General features: G+C 41.5%; 1 protein-coding gene across 5 annotated transcripts in view; it reads right to left on the bottom strand.

Moving 5' to 3' along the window:
• Fbxw7 (F-box and WD repeat domain containing 7) overlaps positions 1–21,321 on the bottom strand; it is a 149,624-nt gene that overhangs the window by 35,431 nt on the left and 92,872 nt on the right. The window contains exon 1 of one of the 5 annotated variants that reach the window (XM_075950919.1): positions 14,019–14,338. The exons of the other annotated variants lie outside the window; for them this stretch is intronic. Coding sequence (XP_075807034.1) covers positions 14,019–14,165 — 147 coding nt within the window. The 5' untranslated portion in view covers positions 14,166–14,338. Of the gene's footprint in view, positions 1–14,018; positions 14,339–21,321 lie in introns of those variants that run through there. 5 annotated transcript variants of the gene reach the window in all.

The raw sequence follows: 21,321 nt of genomic DNA, 5'->3' as shown, positions 1-21,321 counted from the left end.
TGACAAACCAGGGTTGTTTTTGTTGTTGCTGTTTGACTGTTTCTGTTTTCTGGGGGATGGGAGCGAAGGAGCACGAGACATCTCTGAGACATCTGAACTAGGATGTATCATGTACCAACTGGCCCTGAAGCTCAGGAGCTCGGTATTGGAGAGGAAATAGCGGAAGTCATCTGCATAGGCTATTTCTAATTTCCTCCTAGAGCTCCCCATTCTAAAGCTGTCAGTCATGGTGACAGTGTGAATACATCATCTATTTGTCTCCCCCTCCCCCAAGACTACAGGCTTCACGGTAGCAGTGACTACTTCCATTGTGATGCGTCTGTGGTGTATCAACAAATAATACTTTTAAAAAGAGATTATTGGTAACGTAAGATATACTCTACAAGATAAATACAGACCTACAGAAATAATTTTAAAATGCTAGTTATTTAATTTATTCTATTATATATTAGTTTATTATTAGTTTATATATTCATTTATTTATGTATTTTCTTCCTAGGGAAATGCTGTGTCTGAAACACAATTTGAGACATGATGAAAATGGAATGGAATGGATTAGGACTTCCCATACCTTTAAATGTGCCCCACTGAATAAAAATTTTCACTATAAGAGAAAAATACTTCAATAATGTTTATTAATGCACAACATTTCCTGCAAATCTTAGATAGTTTTATTTATTTACAGGCATTAACAGAATTTTGTTCCTCTACTTTACCAATCCCCCCAATATAAACATGAAAGTTCATAAGCAAACACATTATAATCGCAAACCACAAATTTGCTATCTATATTTTATACGTAATGTGCATTCATATATTTTAATCTCCACTAACAAGAGTTTTATTTACATTAAGGTGGACCCTGCACATTTTACATAGCCTTTCCTAGCTGTATTTTACTTTAGCTCTTCTTTTTAATTATTTGCTACTAAGACAGAATATATATAAAAAAAGCCCAGATGAACTGGGTCTGAATAAGCATGGGATAAAACTGGACTTGCTGAACATAGCAGACAATGAGGACTACTGAGAACTCAAGAACAATGGCAATGGGTTTTTTATCCTACTGCATGTACTGGCTTTGGGGAAGCCTAGGCAGTTTGGATGCTCACCTTACTAGACCTAGAAGGAGGTGGGAGGTCCTTGGACTTCCCACAGGGCAGGGAACCCTCACTGCTCTTTGGGCTGATGAGGGAGGGGGACTTGACTGGGGGAGGGGGACTTGATTGGGGGAGGGGGACTTGATTGGGGGAGGGGGAGAGAAATGGGAGGCGGTGGAGGGAACGAGGCAGAAATCTTTAATAAATAAATTAATTAATTAAAAAAATAAAATTGGAAATTTGGGCAAAAGTAAAAAAAAATTGATTTAATAAGAGGGGGTCAAGCTGGGCGGTGGTGATGCATGTCTTTAATCCTAGCACTTAGGAGGGAGAGGCAGGCAAATCTCTGTGAGTTCGAGGCCAGCCTGGTCTATCTACACAGCAAATTCCAGGACAGCCAGAGCTACAAACAAAGAAATCCTGTCTTGAAAACCAAAACAAAACAAAGGGAGGGGGCAGAGGAGTGAGAAGCTGCTCAAGTATTTTGCTGCTGTTTTTCCGTGCGCAGCCCTGGCTGCTGGCACTCACCCTGCAGCAGAGAGGCATCAAACTGCTGCAGCCTCCCAGATCCTGATGTACACGTGTGCGCGACCTCACGTGACAGAACTTTTAAAGGAAGTATTGACAGTTATTTCGATTTGCTCTCATATGGTTTTATGGGTATGAAAAATAAACACAGGATATTTGAGCAAAAGACAAGCCTCTCTTCATCTCATTTCTGCTAGCTTCACAAGTATGTGTCACACGCTTAATCTCCAGTAGACCCAACACCATACACTCACAATTCCAATTCTTCTGTCATTTTCATTTCTAATATTTTAACATTATATAGCAAAACCAAACGCTATTATATTTTTCAAATCAGATTTTTTTTTATGAAGCTTGACTATTACAGCACGAACTGGTGAGACACTAACTGATGGAATCAACGCTTCTTAGATCATGGTAGAGAAAAGTAAAACATACTAAAATAAAGAGAAGTTCATCAGATGTTCTTGAAGTTGGGGCTTGCCACTTACTACCTTGCGTATTAATTAAGACTCTAAAAAGGTCTGTTCTATACAAAACTGAACAACCTTGAAAGCTCTAAATTCATGACAATGACCTTGGACTTTCTCAGAAGGATTTTTAACACACTCTGTCATTAGTAAAACCTGCTCAAACACATGCCCATCTGCCGGCAGCCCATCTGCAAAAGAGCTTCTTATTCTTGTAGCCAGTACAACTCCTGCCTGCTTCCTCCTCATCTCTCCACGCCAGCTGTATGGTAATGAGCGTGAGCAGCTGAGAGATACCGCACGATAACAAAGCTGATACGAAAACAGCAGAGCAACACTTTCCTGGGAAGCGGTTGCAGCCGGAACATGATAAGCTATTAAACAGGGGTGCAGACCAGAATAATGTTGTGTGTGTGTGTGTGTGTGTGTGTGTGTGTGTGTGTGTGTGTGTGTGTGGCTTCATACATGTAAGCATGTTAAAGCATGGTTCCCACAGGACTAAAACACAAAAGGATGAAGAAAGCAGGGCTGCAAAGCAAAGTCTCAGCGTTTAGGTGCCTGTAGCATCTGGCGCCAGTTCCTCAACAGCTTCAGAGTCTCCTCCTGCATGGGAAAGAGCACCACTTTGAGCAGGTCACTTCCAGAGATGCCAACAAGTGCGTTCCTTTTCTTAATTGCTGAACTTGAGGGGCTGCGGGAAGGGAAACTCATACTGCAGGGGATTGACTCTCCGGAGACATGAAGGAACTGACAGAACACATGAATCAGTAAACTGTTTTCAATTCTTACTTAGCACTTGTACAAATTCTGTTTAACGGCATTTCAACCCAACACCAGACAAAATACAAAGATGTCACGTATCATTTTCTCATCGAAAGAGACATAATGGGGTTAATTTTTATACAGGGTAGTCACACTGAATGAATCTACATAATGAAGGTAGAACCAAATCACATTAACTTTCTATAGGCAGTAATTACCAGTCACGCAGCAAACCAAAAAGAGAGAGAGAGAGAGAGAGAGAGAGAGAGAGAGAGACTATTCAAAATTGATGCTATGCATTTTCTTTTACAATGTGAAAAATAATCAAAATACTTCCTCTAAAAATCGGAAGTAGAAGTAAGATATATTGATACTGAGAACTGATCACACTCCTTAGCCACATGGGCTTGAGGACCGTGAGCTCTGGCTACACAGCCACGCTTCCTGTGGACTCTACCCTAGGAGGTAGGCACTTACTGTGTCCACTTACACAGGCTCACTTGCTAAGGATGACTGGGTAAACAGTGTGGTGAGAGCTCACGCCCAGGTCTGGATAGTACCACCCTCCACTCCTCCACCTCCTTAAGCCCTTGGCTGTTCTGACGTGAACCAGTAGTGAAGACTGGGTTTGCTGTGTCCACTGGTGTTTCCAAGTGTGGAGCAGTCCTTGGATCTCAGGAAGCAATGAAAACATCAAATTAATAGATGGAAATACAATTGGCTCAGTTTTCTCTTAGTGAGAGTCAGGAAAAAAAAGAACTATAAAAATTTGTAACAAATTGTATAATAATCTTACCGTTTTAATATTAAAAACAGTACATTTTACAAAAATAGTACAATTAAAGAAACTTAAAGTAAGATTATCTATTAATTTAGGTTTTGTTTGCTTGACAAGCTGATGAACATTTTCCTCACATCCTTAGAAGGCTCTTTCTAAAACAATTAGGACAAATTGCACTGATTTTAGTAGTTTGCCTATTTTCATGAATTAATTTACTCACATTTTATTGTCTAACTCAAATGAATTTTACTCTTTTAATTAACAACATATTCCTTGACTTCAAATACAAATTAAGGACATGAGTTTTTGTAAAACAAGAACTTTGCATACTAAACTTAAGAACTGGAATTCAACAAAGCAGGACAACTGTGCGTTGCAAGGTGAGCTACACTGTTATCGTCCGTCCGAGAACAAGCCTAGACCTGCAGCAGCTCAAAAATCCCCCAATGCAGACAATATCCACAGAACAGTGCAACACTGCCTCTGCGTGTTCACAGCAGTAGTAACAGTGACATTTAGAAAGGCTAAGCTGGTAGAGGTTTCTGCGGGTGACTGAAAAGCTGTAACCGCACACACGTGAATTCCTACATACGAATCATTCACAAGCAAACGTATAGGCACAGGAATAACAAATTCCAATGTCCACATGCAAGAACAGTAAAGACGAAATTTAACGCAACAGAATTTTATTCAATATTACTGGTTTTTTTTTCTTCTCAAAACAAATCTCAATATCATCACATGAAGATATCACAAAATAACCCACGACAAGCATGTCTGTGTGTTTTAGGGTCAGCATTTAACCTTTTCCATTCTGGGTTTCTTTAGGCCTACATTTATTTACCTTGGGCAGGGAGATGCTATTACTTCAACAAAAAAATTTACATAACATTTCAAAAACTTAAATTATTTCTATTATTTAGATGATTTATGTGTTAGAGATAATTAATTTAAATAACTTTTCAGAGAAAGTCAGGGAGATGGAGGGCAGATAACACAGTTCTAGCCCAGGAATAATTCATAAGCAAGTTATCCGGATGTGGTTGACAGGACATTAAAGACTCTCAAACAAAAGTCTTGTTATAAACAAATTATTAAGATAAAATCACACATACTCTTTAGGTAAAGTGTGTGTGTGTGTGTGTGTGTGTATACTTATGAGTGTACACTTACAAAAAAACTTTATTACAACTTATTGCAACTAATTTTAAAAGTGTATAATAAAGAGGGCTGGGAAATGGCTTAACAGTTAAGCGTGTGCACCGCTCTTAACAGTTACGTGTGTGCACCGCTCTTAACAGTTACGTGTGTGCACCGCTCTTAACAGTTAAGCGTGTGCACCGCTCTTAACAGTTACGTGTGTGCACCGCTCTTAACAGTTACGTGTGTGCACCGCTCTTAACAGTTAAGCGTGTGCACCGCTCTTAACAGTTAAGCGTGTGCACCGCTCTTAACAGTTAAGCGTGTGCACCGCTCTTAACAGTTAAGCGTGTGCACCGCTCTTAATAGTTAAGAGTGTGCACTACTCTTGTAGAGGATCTGAGTTTGGATTTAAGCACTCATTATTAGTTGGCTCACAACAGCCTGTAATTTTAATTCCAGGAGATCTAATATCTCTGGATTCTATGGAGACCTGCATACATGTGCGCACGCTCTCTCTCTCTCTCTCAAATATTTTTAAGTGCAAAATAAAAGAGTCTGAGGGTTGGAGAGATGTCTCAGTGGTTAAGAGCACAGGCTGCTCTTCCAGAGGACCCGGGCTCAATTCCCAGCACCTACAATGACAGCTCTTAACTGTCTATAATCCAGCTCCAGGTGATGTGACATCCCAACACAGACGTACATGCAGGCAAAACACAAATACACATAAAATAAAAATTAATAAATTAAAAATAAAAATAAGAGTCTGCTGACACACAGTATTCTGGCACAGTCCAAATATAAGTGTACCCTGTAAGTACAATGGTGTCTGGCCCATCTAATTCCTATTTGGTGAATGAATGAAACCATGTGCCTATGGGTTTGGTTCTTGTTTTAGATAGGGCCCCACTATGCTGCCCAGGTTGCCCAGGCTTGGTCTTCCAAGTGATGACATTGCAGGCATGCACATTGTGCCCAGCTTGTTCTGGGTTCTGACGGATGACTGCAGAATGAGAACAGGGGATACATCTCTCAAGAGACAGAAAGACATCAGTGTCTCCTTAAGGGAAGCCGCTCTGTCTTCTCCACTAGCAAAATCAACAAAACAGAAATCTGTAATGAAAGGTTACAGTGAAATTAGCTTTGATCTTATTTTAATGTACACAGATCTTTAAGTGTGGCTGGGGTTCTTTCCCATGATTTAATGTATACATCTGTTGTATCTTAATCACTGATGAAAGACGATATTTAAACTTCAAACTATCATTATATTACAATGACCTACCTATAACTAGGGTAATAAAATTTAGGTTATTTATCTATGTAATGCATACTTTAAATATGCATATGTATCTGTACAGGGACGTAAGATAAAGCTTAGATAACCCTGACATTTCCAAGTGCATTCCATTTTTATATGTAAATTATAGTTATGAATCTTACAATTCAACAGACTGAGCTTTCTAACTCTGAAGACAGCTGAGTTCTTATATGTGTACTCTGGATTTTAGAACAGTCATATGGCACATATATTACATATCACAGAAACTCCTAGCCTATTACATTGGTTATTTCTGCAGCAAAATAAATAATCATTTGGCTAATATTAAAGAAGGCCACAACATGTGAGATTTAAGTTTTTCAGGGCTTGTTCAATTTCCCGTATGCAGGCAAGGGCTATGCAGCTTTATTTCAAAGTATTTACTTTGCTAGGAACCTACCTGCAAGTTTATGTTTAGTATATTTTTCATCTCTGCTCACTATTCAATTTGTTTCTTGAAGTGTGAGCTACAAACATAAGTAGCCCTGCCCTTTGATATGAAGACTACTAACCATCTTGTATAGCTCGCTGTGGGTAACTAGAGATGATTCAGTGTTTCTTCAGTGTGGTTGTAGATTTGTATGTCATGTGCTAATTTAATTTGTTTTATGCCTAGATTTAACAATGGAAGTAAAACCCCAATACTAGTAAAACTCAATGACAAAAATGCCTGGAAAGCAATGCCATAATTACATACTGAGAATATTCTGTGTGAAGACTATAAGGATGACCTGCTTTATAGACAGATTTATTCAAAGTTCCCAACTCTGTCCCATGTACTCAGCATCTTTTGGCGGGCACTGGTACCAAGCCAATGGAAAGGTATAAAAGTAGTAACTAGCAGCGGTGTGATGGAGAACCCAGCCTCCTGTGACAAGGGGACTAGTGAGTGAGTCCTCACTGCAGGGCATGGCAGCGGCTGTGCTTGCACCTGGCCTCCTGACTGAGAAGAACTATGTAACTCCTAGTTGTAAGACACGTTATTAACCCTTCCTGTGCCTCTCACACATGTAAATAGAAACGATGTAACTCAACTACTTCACGTGATTATCTTAAGTATTATATGAGTTTTTTGGTAGAAATGCTTTGAGTGGTGTCTCGTCATTACTTCATTTTCTGGCATCAAACATGAGAATCTGTAAGAGTATTTTTGGCTTCCTTAAACTAGAGTTTAAGCTCTGTGAGAGCACAGCATTTCTCTCCCTAGTAGGGAAAAGCTCTCCACCTGGTCCCAGGCACTCCGTGCAGGCGGATAACCTGCAACTGCAGACGTAACGTGAGGAACAAGGTGCAGCTTCCCGTATGGCCAGCGCAGCAAACGCCATGTTTGAAAGCAAAGCTACTCTGAAGTCTTTGTTAACTACTGACTCTCATTTAGACATCTTCCCTTGTGTGTTACAATGGCGTGAGGCTTTACCACAGATGTAACTGTCACATGTTAGCGAGAGCACAGCCTCCCCAGGAAACCACGGCTTCCGCTGTGTTTACTCACAGCTGCGCATGAGGCATGCACAGTTCTAGGAAGAAAAGGATCGACGGGATTTTAAATTGCATGCTGTGACGCAGTCATCAACTGGCAGCCTTGGAAGACAGAGAGGACCTGCAAATGCCAGCCCTTCTGACGCCGGAGTGGAGAGCTCTACCCCTCACTCTAAAGCTCCCTCGAGATGGGCTCCCACAGTCCTCATCTTCCTCTTCTAAGTATTATGCTTTTCTTTCTTTTTACCTTTCCTGACACTTTTGTGTCCCTGTGCCTCCCAAACGGCTCTCAAAAGGATCTCCTAGATGACTACACCGCGTTTTTGTTTCGCCTTCGCTTTCAAACTCGGTAAGTAGTAATTACTTTTAAAATTAAGTGTCAAACTCTATCTGAGTTTGGTTAAATTTAGAAAATGAAATATTCAAAATCACAGCTGCACAGTCATTTTAAAACACAGTAAACAAAAACATGCTATGCTCTAATGGCACAAAAACTCTTAGAAGGAATTTTCAACTCTAACAGCTATCTCAACAAGCCAGTCATACAAATATTTATACTAACTTCCTCCTGAACATCACTTGCAGTGTAAAGAAGTTCTGGAGTCATTCTCTGTAGTCAGAGTTGACGGCCTCACTGAAGCCGCCAGTTTCTACACAGCAGGCACACAGCACCATCAGAAGCCAAAGCATGTCAAGGGCAAAGGTAACACAGCAAGCGCAGTAGGTTGAGGAGAATACGAGGACTCCTACGGCAGAACCAGTGCCTGGAGGAAGGACCTGGAGCCACAGTCTCACAGCTAACACAAGAGGTTGATGCATGTTTAAAGGTTTTATATCTCTCTGTTAAAGAGATAGCCACACGTGTCTGGATATTCAACCGAAGGTTCCTGGAAACAGATGTTGAGTGAAAACTGATTTGCCTGTTGAGGCATCTTAGATGAGAAGACTTGCCAAAAACTACAATGAATGAAGGCTAATTATGCCAAGAATGGAATTCAGAAGGAAGGGGAGAGCAAGGTAAGCCTAGAAAGTGGCTAATTGGTGAAGCTATGACAAAAATGCTAGCCCTAAGTAACACCGCGTAAGACACAAGCAAGTCTCTCTGGCAGCTGCTGCCGGCATGAGAAGGACTCTCGCAGCAGAGATTATTAATAGCAGGACACTTTGGGAGAGGCTGCATTTATACTGTAAAAATACCTCACTAAAATTCAGAAATGTAGAGTACTATGTGACATAAAAACCAAGGCACCTATCAGAAGACCAGCAATAAAGAGAAGACACTGAATCAGAAATACGTTTTTAAAAATCAGACATGTAAGCAATCTGTTTGTACAAAAACAACAGAACGTGAGAAAAGTAGAAAATCTTTAATAGTTGGAAATAATACAGATGACAAGTATATGGCAAACATCCCTTTTCACAATAACAATCATTGTGAACAAATAATTTTGGATTTATTTTCAAATTTTTTTGATAAAAAATAATGATACATACTTAATGAAAATTCCAGGACAGATATTACCTAAGTAAATGACCATAAAATGTTTCAGTAAGAATAAAGAGGCTTGGTATTATCTTTATGTTTTAATAATATTAGAAAGCTCCTGTGGTATTTTCATAACTGGTACAATTTTCTGGAAAGTGATTTATCACTAGCCACTAAGAATGGAATAAAGTTAATTTCCTTTACCAAATAATTTTACACCTACAAATCTGTGTGTAAGGATATGATTAGAAATGTGTGTGTGTGTGTGTGTGTGTGTGTGTGTGTGTGTGTGTGTGTGTGTATAGCCAAAGCGTGTCACTATTCAAACTACCAATTGTACAAGTATCATGTATTTGGCACACTTACGGCACATTTATGTGCAGATCAGACACTTTACAGTACTTATGGTCTTGGAGAAACACTAACAACTCATTAAGAATGGGTACAACCGTCAATTTGGTTTAAAAATAATTACAACTATTGTTTTGGTTGTTTCTGAGCAGTAAAATTACTAACAATTTAGGAAGTAAAGAAAAACCTTTTGCATATAAGCATGTCCTACTTTTGAGATGTAAGAGGCATTAAATATTAGAGGTAAACAAAACGTCAATAAATAAACTATTCAGTTAGATAATTTGGGGAGACATTACATTTCTAAATTCAGAATGGTAGTAATTTATACATTTGCATTATCAAGAAAGGCCATTATGATTGTGGCATAGTCTTTAGGAACATGCTACAGACATGAAGAGTTTACTGCAAAAGGAATAATCAGAGAAGACTGTGGCAGACCTTTGCGGAAAAGGTCTGACTGCCCGGTCTAAAGCCCACTAGAAGAACATGATTAAAATTACATACAGCCTGAACTAATGCGTCTATGCATACAAATCAACCTATTAAATTATGTCTGACCACACCCACAGCAATACTGCTGAAGGGGTGAGGGGTTACTTTTGTCCTGGTGCACAGCACTGGTCTGTGTACGGGAGGGACCCGCACCAGGGTGACAGAGGCCTGTCTCAATGCTGCCAGCTGAGCACAGCCACCTAGGTACAAACCAGCAAGTGACACCAACATTTCAGGATTTTCATTGAGTAAAATGGCTTCATAATGTGTGACTTAAATTAAAAATCTTAAAGGCGATTACCCAAGACATATTAAGATTACAAAAGGGCTCTGCTACAAAAATTGAAAAGTGTCACGTTTGTAAGGGAAAAGTCTGTGTGGTGTAGCCCACAAAGGATGGGAGTAAGGCTAGCGGGTACCTATAAGACCAGAATTCCAAGGCTAAACACCATTTCTGTCATTCACCACAAACCTGGCAGAGTTCACTTGTTGGAGTCTCCACTCCTGTATCTACCAACTGGAGAAGCTTATTGGTGTACAGTGTTTCACGTGCATCTAAGTCATGTACAGACTAAAGGCTCAGAAAGAGCAGTACCGAGACTACACACTGGGCTCCTTAAAGCCAAGCGTGGTGGTGCACACCTCTAATGCTGGTGCCAGGAAGGCTGAGGCGGGACGATCTCCAGTTCAAGGCCAGCATGAACTACACAGCAACAATGCTTCAAGAAAGAAACACAAACGATTTACAAAAAAAAAAAAAAAAAAAAAACAGGGTCCTTTCCCACACGCACACCAGCCTGTCACCAAGCTTTACCCCACCCATTCTTCCGTGCTGCTCAAACCTATGCCAATCAAACCCAAAACACACAAGCTGCTCGGAGGCCATGATCTGACCAGGAAGCAGCACAACCAGGTGTTTAAAGATCTAAGCCAGGTGGTAGCCACCTTTAATCCCAACACTCAGAAGTCAGAGGCAGGAGGATCTTTTTGAGTTCAAGGCCAGAATGCTCTCCAGAGTGGGTTCTAGGGCAGCCAGGCCACACACAGAAAAGGCCTGTCTGGTGTGGGGAGGGATCTTATCTATACCAACAACTGCATATCACTCCAAAATCTCTGACAAAATAACTCTACAAGAATAGTCTAGATACTTAGGTGTTCCAAAGCTGAAATCAGTAAATGAGATTTATACATTAAGAGTGGCTTTCTCCAAATATACCAACTGTAAGAGTCACCAATATTTCTCTTAGTAAAAAGAAAACAATTCTGCACCCTTGTTTTAGATATCCTCAAAATGTGGAAAAATAATGAAATTGGGATATCAGAAACATACTACTATCATAATTAAAGGCATCCCAACTGCAAAGGAACAAGAAGCTCGTGTAACGCTTCCATTCTCCCAAAGGATAATCATGGCTTATTCCTAAATTTTCTTGATACTAAGAATTACCTATAGAGCTTATCTTTTAAAAGATTTTTTTTAATGATATGTATGTGTATGTATAGCAGGGAAGGGGGTCTGTGCATCTGAGTGCAGGTGCCCGAGAAGTCCAGAAGAGGCCAGGATCTCCTGGAGCAGGAATAGGTGAATTGTGAGCCACCTGATGTGCTGGCAACCACACTCCGGCCCTCTGTCAGAACAATATGCACTACTAACACCTGAACCACCTTTCCAGGCCCCTGCAGAGTTGGTTTTTAACATTCTAGCTGATGGGTTCATTAATGCTAAAGTATTTTAACTCAACAGTTGCTAATTAGTGGCTAGTTTGATATTTATTTACTGCTACAAAAATTTAATGCTCATATACTTCGGGTGAGAGTCTAGAAAACTGGATAAATCAGACTACCTACATTGATATGATACTTGATAATAAGTCAAGCACATTTTCTAAAGAGGAGAGAGGGAGGGGGAGAGGTCGAAACTATAGCTATGATTAAGGCTTTAAAGAATTGTTCACAATTTTCTTATGTCATGTTTTCAATTTTGTTCAGAACACTAGCCCTGCAAACATGAACTGACTCAGCATCTATAGAAGGGATATCATGTTCTCTCAAACATCTGGCATAAAATATAATCAACTATATGGCACTTCAGAAGAATTCTCTCACCAACAAAATACACTTAAAATACCTGCCACAGTGTACCAGGGAGAGAAGTCAGTGAATTACCAGATAATGTAAATCCATTTAAGAAAGCAAATGGGGGAAGAGCAGACCTCCTGGCCTGGTGTTTCTCAGGGTCAGCGCGCACAAGACAAGCAACACTCAGCTACAAGCAGGCACACAAAAACTCAATGTGCTGATTTCTTTAGACACTTTTTTACTTCTAATTTTCTAGTACAGCTTTTATTTTCATACTTAGTCTTATCATAACATTGCAGCTACACAGCTGTAACAAAGGACAGCAACCTAGAGAAGTCAGAGTAGTGACATCAGATAGCAACCTAGAGAAGTCAGGGTAGTGACATCAGATAGCGACCTAGAGAAGTCAGGGTAGTGACATCATATAGTAACCTAGAGAAGTCAGAGTAGTGACATCAGATAGCGACCTAGAGAAGTCAGGGTAGTGACATCAGATAGCGACCTAGAGAAGTCAGGGTAGTGACATCAGATAGCGTCCTAGAGAAGTCAGGGTAGTGACATCAGAAAGGACAGCAGCCTAGAGGAGTCAGGGTAGTGACATCAGAAAGCCTTCAGGAGAGCCTTCCGGTCCTTCTTCCCACAGGACTGCAGGATGACATAGCGCCTCCCACCTACTAAAACTCCAAAAGTAAGAACAGGATAAATTTAACTTGGTTATTAATATTTTAAATATTTAGTGTAAAAAGAATTCATATTTTTATAAGTTTAAATTTTGTCTTTCGAACTTCTTTGTGTTGGTATTTTCTTTTACGAAAGGACTAAATTCATCAGCTATTTTACACATGACTTTACAGCTGTTAGAGGCCTCTTGTAAATGTGAGTGCTGACCTCAGTCCACAGAAGCTTTCAAACTGACAGGTGAAAGACCAGGGAAGAAAGGGAGAAGAGACAGGACAAGAGAGGCACTTCTGTTTCCCGCTTTAAAACACTGCTTTAACTTTGTTTTACAGCACAGCTACCATTTACTTCAGACAGAAGCTGAAATCACTCAAAAGGAACTAAACAATTAGAAAAAAAAATATTACAAAACCTACTTAAGTCTCAGCAAAAGGAAAAAAAACTCTTTACAGAAATGAGACTATTTTTTTAGTATTATGAATTATTCTACTTGTTTTCTTCAGTTTTAAAAGAAAGTAACTATATAAGAGATGTAAGACACTAACAACATTGATTAAAAGTTATGATTTGTTTCCAAAGAGACTGTGTGTGCAAGCATGAATGTGTTCCTACATGAATACACATGTGTTTGGGCCTAATGTGTTCAGGGTCATAAATGTATTTCAGCTCCATAAATATATCACTCTAGTAAATAATTAAAAATGGCAACACCAGCTAGGTCAGAAGAAACATGTACTGCTAGCGAATCCTAACAGCTTCAGTAGGCTGCACTGAAAACATCCGTGGGTCTTGATTAACATTAACACTAGTCACAAAATGCACGTTAGTTCGGATGTCTATATATAACTGTGTCACACAGCAGCACGCTACTTCTGTTTCAGCAAAAAAGTGACATCTCTCTTAATTTATTAAGTTTTAATTCATGAAACAGCTTTTAAAAATAACCCAGCTTTAAGGGCCAAAGAAGTCTAAGGACCTGGAATGCACTCTGAACTAGATGCTGTATTCCCACATGGATGGGACACACCAGCAGCAGCTTCTGGATTCCATCAGAACAAGAGCTTCAAAATTGAGATTGTAATTTTTATTCATATATTTCAAGATAATCTTTTCCACATTAACCAGTTTGAAATGACGTTACAGGATTCTAATCTCATGAGAAAATAAACGAGACACCCTGAGGCTCCAGATCTCCTCTAAGCCGGTGCTGTATAAGTTCTCCCTGGCTACACTGTGCACTGCTGGCCTTCCTCACACACACACACAAACCTGTGGCACTGCTTCACTAGGAGAGAAACAAACAAGCATTTAAACAAACATTCTTGCTTTTCAAGTGTGACAGACTTACCCGGCGTCGGCAAAAGGGCAGGCCCTGGGCGATGATGCTAATGCTAAATATCTTCATCACGGTCTGATGTGGCAGGGACTCTTTTGCAGTGTTAAGATCAACAGGAACCAAGCCATGGTTCACAGGAGCTTTTCCCGGCTTTGACATTTTTAAACTCCTCCTGGTTGATAAATACTCTCTACATGTAACGCAGGCACATTACTAACACACTGACCACCAAATCCAAAGAAACTACTACAAGTTTCAGAGGCTCAGAACCCAAGGCCTGCTGCTGCTTTGTCTTTCGACCTTCTCTTTGCGAGTGTCCTGACCTGTCTGAGGCTTGGTGAAGTGCAAACTGTCCTAGAATAGCCAGGAATTATAAACTCCTGAAGTGAGCGCTCCTGCTCCTGCCAGTCAAACAGCTGGTGAGCTCCCACAGCAAGCGAGTGGTGCGGACCGGAGCGGGCAGGGCTGGCTGCAGGGTCCTGGGAACGCTTCAACTAAACAAGGTGCTCCCTGGAAAGTGAAAATTAAGATTTTCTTTACAAAATCCCAAACACGCATGGCTATTTTCTCTTGTTAAGTCTTTCTCAAATGTCACCATAAATATCTGAATAATACTTTGAATTGCTTCAAATTTGAGGAGTATTTCCTTCCGCGTGTTAAAAACAACATGTTTCTCCCACCTCGTCTGCATTAGCAGCACTCTTTCCTTTTCCACGCAACCATTCCTTACCCTGCTCACCAAGACAGTAGGCACGCCCTACTTCTCTCGAGCTATTAATAACCTTGAAGGATTCTACCAGGGATCACCAATCTCACTTGCTCTGTAATTTGGAAAACGTCCCTGATTCTATTATAACAGTCACAAGACTGGCTGGAGAAACTTAAATTGTTTATTATTTATAAAATAACCTATGATAGACAGTGATCACGGTCGTGTGGCACTTCTCAGCAGGGACAGGCATCGAGCACACTGACACAAATTAAGGGCCTGAAACGTTGGCTGGTACATGGAAATTCCCAGGGCTTAGCTTCTCCAACATATCAGTTAGACAATCTTCCTAAAACACAGAAAAGGACTAGCCTGTACAATCTACTTCTGAACACCTTTCAATGCCTCCCTAATGCCCAAGGTCAGCTGGAGGCAAAGACTCCACCTCCAAGTATTCCCAAACTGATCACTGCAGCAGAATCTCAAATATTCCTTAAACTGACCACTAAGGCTACTACTCAAATATTCCTTAAACTGACCACTAAGGCTAAACTGACCTTGAACTCCTGAGCCTCCAGCCTTTAACGCCAAATTCTAGAATTATAGGGGTGAGCCACCTTGTCTGGCTACTTTTCAACCCCCCTCCCACACACTTTGGAAAGATCTTACTCTATAAGGAGAAAACTGATGAAAATACAGTTTAAAATGAGAACTATTCCCCACCCTATCCTGATGTTACCTTCTTAAACCAGATCTTTCTCTCTAATATCAAAGTCTGAAATACAAGCTCACTGGCTGTATGCAGGGGACTTGGAATATGGCGGAAATCACTGTAACTGTCATGAAAGATGGTTTGACAGTTCCCCAAACCTATAAGCAAAGCCAGCACGTCACTCAGCATTTCCACGTCTAGACACACACAGAAGACAGAAAGGTAGGAGCCCGACTAGAACAACCACAGCAACAGCAGCATTAGTAACACAGAGCCAATGGAGACAACCCAAGCAAACACGTGCTGCGCCTGCAAACACACACAGCTGAATGCTGTTTGGCCTTCAGGAAGGAAATCCCTGCCTCGCTACACTGTTGAAAACTGAGTCTATCACACTAAGTGAAATCCCTGCCTCGCTACACTGTTGAAAACTGAGTCTATCACACTAAGTGAAATCCCTGCCTCGCTACACTGTTGAAAACTGAGTCTATCACACTAAGTGAAATCCCTGCCTCGCTACACTGTTGAAAACTGAGTCTATCACACTAAGTGAAACAAGCACACTACAAAGAGACAGATGCTGCAGGACTCCACTTATACCAAACACGTAGGCAGTATGGGGGGAAAGTTCAGTTCAGAGACAAGCAGAAGGGAGGTCCCAAAGGTGTGGAAATAGATGTGTTAACACTGCTACAAAGTTTCAGTCAGAAAAAATGAGCGTGTTCCAGAGAGTTGTGCACAATTGTTATGCAGTACTGTGAATGTATTTAATGCCACCAAATACACATGAACAAACACTGCATTTTATGTTAGGGGTACTCAACAGCAACAAATTTAGGAGGCAAATGAGGATAAAGCATACACCACAGTTCTTAACCCCACGGCTGGAGGCTCGGCTCCATGGACCTAAGAGTTCTTGCTGCGTAAGCATGAAGACCTGAGTATGAAGCTTTGCACCCACCCACATAAAAAGCTCCGTGTGTTCCCATGGGTCTGTAACTTCAGTGCTGTGCAGGGACAGAGACAGGGGGATCTCTGGAGATGGTTACACTTCAGCCTAGCTCCAGGATCAATGAGAGGATGTCTCAGGGAAAATGGCAAAGAGTGATTGCATAGGTCACCAATGTCTTCCTCTGTCCTCTACATGAGAGTACACACCATAGACACCCACATACACACACACAGAAGCACGCACACATTGTGTTTATTATTTATAAAATAATCTATGATGAGCAATGATCACAGTCACATGTCACTTCTCAACAAGAACATGCTCTAAGAAATGCATGGCAGTGTGTGCACGGCATCAATCCCCAACAACAGTCATGGCAGTGTGCACAGCATCAATCCCCAACAACAGTCATGGTAGTGTGTGTACAGCATCAATCCCCAACAACAGTCATGGTAGTGTGTGTACAGCATCAATCCCCAACAACAGTCATGGCAGTGTGCACAGCATCAATCCCCAACAACAGTCATGGTAGTGTGTGTACAGCATCAATCCCCAACAACAGTCATGGTAGTGTGTGTACAGCATCAATCCCCAACAACAGTCATGGTAGTGTGTGTACAGCATCAATCCCCAACAACAGTCATGGCAGTGTGCACAGCATCAATCCCCAACAACAGTCATGGCAGTGTGTGTACAGCATCAATCCCCAACAACGGTCATGGCAGTGTGCACAGCATCAATCCCCAACAACGGTCATGGCAGTGTGTGCACGGCATCAATCCCCAACAACAGTCATGGTAGTGTGTGTACAGCATCAATCCCCAACAACAGTCATGGTAGTGTGTGCACAGCATCAATCCCCGACAACAGTCATGGCAGTGTGTGCACGGCATCAATCCCCAACAACGGTCATGGCAGTGTGCACAGCATCAATCCCCGACAACAGTCATGGCAGTGTGTGCACGGCATCAATCCCCAACAACAGTCATGGTAGTGTGTGTACAGCATCAATCCCCAACAACAGTCATGGTAGTGTGTGTACAGCATCAATCCCCAACAATGGTTAGTGGCAGTGTATGCACAGCATCAATCCCCAACAACAGACAGGGTTAGGGTAGAGAAGACAGCGTAAGGACACTGGGAATCTACAAACTGCCATGGTTGGGGTGGGGGAAGCTGAAACAGCTTAGATCACCATGTCTGTGGTCCCAGCAGACTCTCAAGATCCTCAGAACAAATGCCACAATCTCCTAGTCTCAGCATCTCCTCTGATGCTCATATTAGTGTCTAGAGTTAAGACTGGCATTTCTGTTCATATACAATAACCCTCATTCATATTTTGTCTGTCTCCGTACAACAACCCTTTGTCAATGTATCCCCAGATATAATCACTACCTATTTGCTATTATTACAATATTTTATACAAACTGAGATCTTTATTTTCAAAACAATTTATTTCAATGGTAATATCTGAAAACAATTGGTCCTTCTAATTTTTTTCTGAACCACACAGAAGACATTATCTAAACTAAATGATACTTCAGTGCTAAAAATAAATTAAAAAGCGCAGTATATTCGGTGAGTTTAGCAGTCATTCTGCATAAAAATATACCGAACAGTTCAGTTGCAATTTAACTTTTACCTAAACCACCGGTTAATTAAATAGCAGCACACCAAACATTGTCTGTATTCACATTGACAATTAAAGGCCTTAAAGACTGGTAAAGCCACATTGTTTACATGTGTGTACTTTTAAGATCTGGAGCCCCAGATTCAACGCATCTATGCAATTTTAAAGTCTGACATAAGTGGAAAGACTTGGGAGTTTAAGGGACCTGGAACTGGGAAAAACTTTAAATGAACATCAAATTTTCATCCCTTGGTTCCTGAAGAACTAAACAATTATAAGGAAGGAAAACCAGACTTTCCCATGATCCCATGATTATTTACGATAACAGAAAAACACAGGAGAGAAAATGAACACTGTAGTATACCAGAAATCACAGCTCCAAGTGGAAGCATTCTAAACTCTTTTAAAATCGGTAAACAGCTGCCCTCAACTGGCTAGTGATGAGCACTGCAACCCCAACAAACCTAACACTAAATGGAGTGTGCCCAGCCAAGCCTTCAGTGATGAAGGATGCAGGGTATAACTTTCAGGGGTCTGTGCTTTGAGAAACTCTGATTTCTGAAGCCATGCTCTCAATCTAGAATGGAAGTATACAAGAAACCTCTGGCTAACAAAGGACACCAAGGACAGGGTACACGTCATCTCAACTGCTAACACATTAAGCTGGAGCCAGTGCCATGTGCCTTACTATACAAGAAAACCACGACTTAGGACACTGTGAACAGCACGGGCAGGCACCCCGACTGTCACACGGTAGGTTACACAGTAACTGTGGACAGCACGTACAGGCACCCCGACTGTCACACGGTAGGTTACACAGTAACTGTGGACAGCACGGGCAGGCACCCCGACTGTCACACGGTAGGTTACACAGTAACTGTGGACAGCACGGGCAGGCACCCCGACTGTCACACGGTAGGTTACACAGTAACTGTGGACGGCACGGGCAGGCACCCCGACTGTCACACGGTAGGTTACACAGTAACTGTGGACAGCACGGGCAGGCACCCCGACTGTCACACGGTAGGTTACACAGTAACTGTGGACGGCACGGGCAGGCACCCCGACTGTCACACGGTAGGTTACACAGTAACTGTGGACGGCACGGGCAGGCACCCCGACTGTCACACGGTAGGTTACACAGTAACTGTGGACGGCAGGTACAGGCACCCCGACTGTCACACGGTAGGTTACACAGTAACTGTGGACGGCAGGTACAGGCACCCCGACTGTCACACGGTAGGTTACACAGTAACTGTGGACAGCACGTACAGGCACCCCGACTGTCACACGGTAGGTTACGCAGTAAGTGTTAAAGGGTCTCCTTACATCGCCAGGCCAGCCTCACAATCCTGGTTGAAGCAGTCTTCTCTCAAAGGATCCTCCTGCCTCAGCTTCTAAGCAGCTAGGCATAAACTGATTTAGTATCATGGGTTTTCATGTTTCTAAGGAGAGAATATTATAACACATGCCATTGAATCTTAGTGGTATTCAATGCTTCTGTGAATTTAAGCTAAAAGGAATTTAATTCTTGGTGAAATAGTAAATTCTAGATACTTAAAATTAACAGCACTGCTAAAGTGAAATAAATTAAAATAACTACCCTTCCAATAGAGAACAGAGTATTGTCAGCCAGGTTCTGATCTGTCCTAAGAGTTACTTTCTGGGCCGGATCAGTTTTCTGTCTTTCACGGCCAGCACCTAAAAGAGAAGAGACTGTCACACTGTTTACCCACTAAGCAATTTACATGAAGATGAAGAACCTAAGACAAACAGGAAGCAGTCAGAAACCAAGTTCTCTGCTTGCATCAGTTATACCTCAACTGTAGAAAAAGACATTCAGTATGAAATAAAAAGTTAATTTTATGGTGTGTCCCATACACCCTTAGTATTCATAAAATGAAATCAAATAGAAGAACTATGTTTTTATGAAAAGTTAAAGTTCCATCCAGAATTATTTCCAGAGAAGTTCGAAACAGGATTTAAATGCTCAAAGTGCCCATCATAAAGCTCACAATTTCCATCACAGCGTGTGGATCACAATGTATGATTGGGTTTCCCTGAGAAGTTTCCTTATCTAAACACAAAGGACAAGCCCTAACCACGTGAGCCACAGTAGCATGGGTTCTGAAACAGCACGTGGTTTATAAAAGTAGTCTACAAACAGACCTGGTGGCTACACCCTCACAATCTGAAAGCTGTGCGTACACACACACACACACACACACTACAATCTGAAAGCTGTGCGTACACACACACACACACACACTACAATCTGAAAGCTGTGCGTACACACACACACACACACACTACAATCTGAAAGCTGTGCGTACACACACACACACACACACACTACAATCTGAAAGCTGTGCGTACACACACACACACACACACACAGTATTTTTTTTATTTAATTTATTTATTTATTAAAGATTTCTGCCTCCTCCCCGCCACTGCCTCCCATTTCCCTCCCCCTCCCCCGATCAAGTCCCCCTCCTCATCAGCTCAAAGAGCAATCAGGGTTCTCTGCCCTGTGGGAAGCCCAAGGACCGCCCACCTCCATCCAGGTCTAGTAAGGTGAGCATCCAAACTGCCTAGGCTCCCACAAAGCCAGTACGTGCAGTAGGATCAAAAACCCATTGCTATTGTTCTTGAGTTCTCAGTAGTCCTCATTGTCTGCTATGTTCAGCAAGTCCGGTTTTATCCCATGCTTTTTCAGACCCAGGCCAGCTGGCCTTGGTGAGTTCCCGATAGAACATCCCCATTGTCTCAGTGTGTGGGTGAACTCCTCGCGGTCCTGAGTTCCTTGCTCGTGCTCCTCCTTCTGCTCCTGATTTGGACCTTGAGATTTCTGTCCAGTGCTCCAATGTGGGTCTCTGTCTCTGTCTCCTTTCATCGCCTGATGAAGGTTAATATTCAGGAGGATGCCTGTATGTTTGTCTTTGGATTCACCTTCTTATTTAGCTTCTCTAGGATCACGAATTATAGGCTCAATGTCCTTTATTTATGGCTAGAAACACACACAGTATTTTAAACCAACAGAAATCCCAGAATCCTGGGTACTGCAGCTATTGTGATTTATGTGTTCAAGGTGGTTGCTCCAAATCCCACTGGAAATTCCCAGGTATGCCCAAGTGATTGGCTGAAAATAAGTAATGAATTAGAAGTAAAAGGACAGAAAGTTCGCCAAAATGACCAGTTTAAAGGTGACAGAACCGTGCCATCAGACGCCAGGTATGTTGATTATTTAAAGTGAACATCTATTAACTACCCTTTGAACTTTTCTCCCAATGAACACCCTCGTGACCAGCT

Source organism: Microtus pennsylvanicus, chromosome 16 (assembly GCF_037038515.1).
Source record: "Microtus pennsylvanicus isolate mMicPen1 chromosome 16, mMicPen1.hap1, whole genome shotgun sequence".
In the NCBI taxonomy this organism is placed as follows: domain Eukaryota; kingdom Metazoa; phylum Chordata; class Mammalia; order Rodentia; family Cricetidae; genus Microtus; species Microtus pennsylvanicus.
Note: the sequence above shows the minus strand (reverse complement) of the source record. Positions and strands in the feature narration are given on the sequence as shown.